At 28.5% G+C, this 4067-nt stretch overlaps 1 protein-coding gene across 1 annotated transcript; it reads left to right on the top strand.

Moving 5' to 3' along the window:
• Positions 1-951: 951 nt before the first annotated feature.
• On the top strand, positions 952-2505 carry LOC106309168 (transcription factor ORG2-like). The gene is made up of 2 exons (XM_013746230.1): positions 952-1303; positions 2059-2505. Exons 1-2 carry the CDS (start codon positions 992-994, stop codon positions 2503-2505), a joined length of 759 nt encoding a protein of 252 aa, XP_013601684.1. The 5' UTR covers positions 952-991.
• Positions 2506-4067: the final 1562 nt, after the last annotated feature.

Raw genomic sequence — 4067 nt, 5'->3', positions numbered from 1 at the left:
AAAGTCATGATCAAAAGATTTAAAAGGTCACCTAGTGACAATATTACAAACATTGTTGGTTTTTGTAATATATTTATATAACGCTCTTCTACCTGAAAACAATCTGTAAATTTGTGGAATACATCTCTGTGTAATATAGTATCTAAGCTGTTCATACCTTTATGTTTTAAAACTTTTGTTTTATGAAGAATAATAATAAATATATTTACCTCATTGTAAATTTACGAAATTCTTCTTTTTATGTAAAACATAGAGGTATTTATTGTTTTTATTTATTTCTGAATTTCATGGATTTCTATATAATTGCTGAATAATTATAAAATATGGAATAAATAACCTCTATACAAATCACTGATGGGTTGTTTTATATCAGCATAGAAAAAAGATTAAAACAAGTTATCAAAAAAAAGACAAACTTTTGTGCGCAGATTAATAAAATTTTCTTATTTTATTTTTAGATGAAACATCATTTATTAGCTATATAGATGTTATTGAACCATTTGTAGAACATACTGCAGAATACAAATTAAATGATCATAAGGATTAAATATATAAGTATTGAAACAATTTTTTTTCCCGCACAAATGAATCAGAATGAATGTCCTTTTTTCTAATGAATTATTTGCGTTAGAAAATTCAACTTGTTTTAGGGTATTTTTTCAAACTGCTCAGGAAATCAACAAGTACCTGCCACAGATATCACCTTACCAATGATATGTTTTATTGGGTATATGCTTGATTGTGGTATATGCTTACAATTGTTCCCTATAGTACGTATTACGTCGTATAACACTTCAAAAATGGTTATAATTTACATAGTTTGTTAACGTTGATTTGACAACATATATTTATTTCTTTATTTGGTCAGTCAATCCTACTATCTATATATATGTGGCAGGCCAATAATATTACACATATGGACCAGGATAATCCCAACCAAACAGCTTTAAGAGAAAAAAATATCTAAACATTAGTCTTTAATCAAGCAAAAATGCATGCATTGGGCCATACATTTTTCCCAAACTTTGGGCGGGAGTCGACGGGAGTGTACGAGAGCTACAACATTGTCAGAGATAACCATAACAACGGCACGTTTCTTGATTTTCCGGTACCGAATATGTATGGAGTGGTTCATCATCAGACCAGCTTAGTGGATTCTGTTTCGTCGGAGGGAAACGGAATAGACAACAATTTGGTCGTGATGAAGAAGCTTAATCACAATGCTAATGAGCGTAACCGTCGCAAGAAGATCAACTCTTTGTTCTCATCTCTTCGTTCATGTCTTCCAGACTCGGATGAGCTCGTAAATAGCTTACTCTCAGGGTCGTGACAAGGATTTTAATACCCTAGACTAAATAAAAATCATATCACTTTATATTTTACAAAAATGTTTTATAATAAAACAATACAAAGTTTTGAAATAAATCTTTGAAGAAAAGTTTACAATTTTTTTTTAAAACAAAATAAAATGTTACACGTCTTTTTTTCAAAAAAAAAAATGTTACACGTCTAGTTTTTGATATAAATTTATTCTATTTTTTTAACAAAGTAATAGACTACGTTGAAATTAATTCCAAATATATCAATAATCATCTACGTTCAAGAATATTTTTCAATCACAATACATAAATTAACAAAATAAATAAAAGAACATGAAAGAATTTAGATCTTGTCTTAGATGTAGATATAGTTGGAAGTAACTTATTTTAAAATTAAATTAATTATTATAAATAGAAGTTCCAAAAGTATTTATTGTAATTTAGGTTCAAATTAGAGAAACGTATCAAATAAAATTACCAGTAAAATGATATTTTGCTATATATGCCCTTAAATAAGTCTTACAAATAAAAAATATTGCCCTAACCAATGTTTTAAATTTTTCTTTTTATAGACATGGATCTGTCATTGAATCTGTGATATGTCATCAGAATTAATACGTTTCATTTCAAAACCGACTAACAATATAATTAGTCTGTATATTTGGTATCATTTAGAACCATAATATATTAATATCTTATCAAAAATTTTTATTTATTTTGGCCTTATTATTTCTTGCAGAAGAAGCTAAGTATTCCTAAGACGGTTTCTCGGAGCGTGCAGTACATAACGGAGCTGAAAGAGCAAGCGAATAAGCTAAGACAAAAGAAGGATGACCTATTGGTGCGAGTATTGGTTCAAAAAGAACGTTACGTTCAGCCGCAACCAAAGGTGATTGCTAGTTATGTTTCCACTGTTTTTGCGACTAAGCTTAGAGACAACGAAGTGATGGTACAAATCTCATCGTCCAAGATTCATAATTTTTCCATATATAATGTGTTGAGTGGACTAGAAGAAGATGGGTTTCTTATCGTGGATGTTTCATTTTTGAGTTCTCAAGGAGAACGAATCTTCTACACTTTGCATCTCCAATTGGACACGTTTGATAATTACAAGCTAATCTGCGAAGAGCTAAGTCAAAGGATTTTGTACTTGTATGAGAAATTTGGATACTCGTCTAAATGTTAATTTGTTCTTTTTTTGATAAGTGATAATTTGTTCTTGTGTCGTTCTTTTCTATAGATATATGTCATTCTTGACTAAAGTGTTGTAGACTTGTAGTCGAGTTGTTACTGTTTTTGGTCGAAGCCAATGATCGATTATTACTAATAAAATTCAGTTTTCATCTACACTTCGATTTAATTGATGTAAATAATTTTTTGATAACAGAAGATGACTTTTGGTGTAATAAGAACATTTTCATTGGTAGATGCTCAATAAAAGTTTTTAAAATTGCTTGAGATACACTAAGTTGGATATCACTTTTAAAAAATAAAATCAATCAAAAATATCTTAATATTTGGGTTTAGGGTTTAGCGATTATTAATACTACTAATTTTTAGTACTACTAAAAGTGAAATAGGAAAATAAAAAGAGGGATAAAAGTATTTTAAATAATATCACTTTTACTCTCAATTTTAATGTTTACTATAACCACTTTTACTCTTACTTTTAAAGAGAGAAAAAGATATTTATAACCTCATGGTTAACTAATCTAGACTTAGGCTTTAGAGTTGATGGGTGGGATAGAGTTTTTGGAATGTGGAGTTTAGTGTTCTAGTAAATATATAAATAAATACTTAAATTTTTTTTTAAAAAAAAAAATAGTTACAAAAAGAATTATCAAATTTAGAAAAAAACTCGAAAAAATTCAAAAAGTTTGTTTATTTTTATTTATTTAAATAATTATTTATTATATATATATAGTAAGAGTATAAGAATCTTTTGCCTATTAATGATGAATGTATTTTTGAAAATGTCTCTTTACCCATCTTTGATACCCATTACAAAAATTCTTTACACATGTATGTGTTATGTTAATTAAATTAAATATTATTAAAATACTAATATTAATTAGTTTAGAATTCCAAGTTAAGAAATTTAGGGATGTAGAAACTCTAAGAAAATGAGAAAAGACTTAAGAGTGTGTTTAGAAGATTTTTTTTTTTAACTGACGTGTGTTTAGGAGCAATTGACAGTAATTTGACACTTGTTTATGTATTAGATGGTCCTGCCATTTAAGACTTGATTACGAATCATTAAATACGTGATTAATGAGAATTAGTTGGTTAATTATCAGATGATCTTGGAGATGTATTAGTAAAGAAGTAGGCATTAGGTTGCAAAACTAACCAAAAAATATTGTTGGTTCTGTATTCATTACCGCTTCTTAAACATTACAAATAAAACTTGCAACAAATAGATTATTAATAACATTACTGTAATTTTAGACGTAAAACAACTATTATATATAAACATATATAATTATAATAGTTGGTTATCAGTTAGTGCTGGGTTCGCGGGTCAACCCGCCCTGACCCGCCCCGCCCCGCCGCGGATCGAGTCATTTTTTCGATTCAAAAACTCGACCCGCATAACCCGCAAAAAAAAACTTTTATATCCGCACCCGCTCCGCCAAAACCCGCGGGTAACCCGCCAAACCCGCGGGTAATATTAATTATATTAAAAATAGTTATTTTAATTAAAATGATTATTTTCTAATTATATTATAATTATTTTATTTAAAAATA

The sequence above is a fragment of the Brassica oleracea genome, chromosome C8, assembly GCF_000695525.1.
Source record: "Brassica oleracea var. oleracea cultivar TO1000 chromosome C8, BOL, whole genome shotgun sequence".
Taxonomy (NCBI): Eukaryota; Viridiplantae; Streptophyta; class Magnoliopsida; order Brassicales; family Brassicaceae; genus Brassica; species Brassica oleracea.
Note: the sequence above shows the minus strand (reverse complement) of the source record. Positions and strands in the feature narration are given on the sequence as shown.

Bases quoted from the DNA above. Each gene is read 5' to 3' on its own strand.
- LOC106309168 (XM_013746230.1), top strand. From the start codon at position 992: ATGCATGCATTGGGCCATACATTTTTCCCAAACTTTGGGCGGGAGTCG. The intron at 1,304-2,058 runs GTAAATAGCTTA...TATTTCTTGCAG, and splicing joins TTCCAGACTCGGATGAGCTC to AAGAAGCTAAGTATTCCTAA.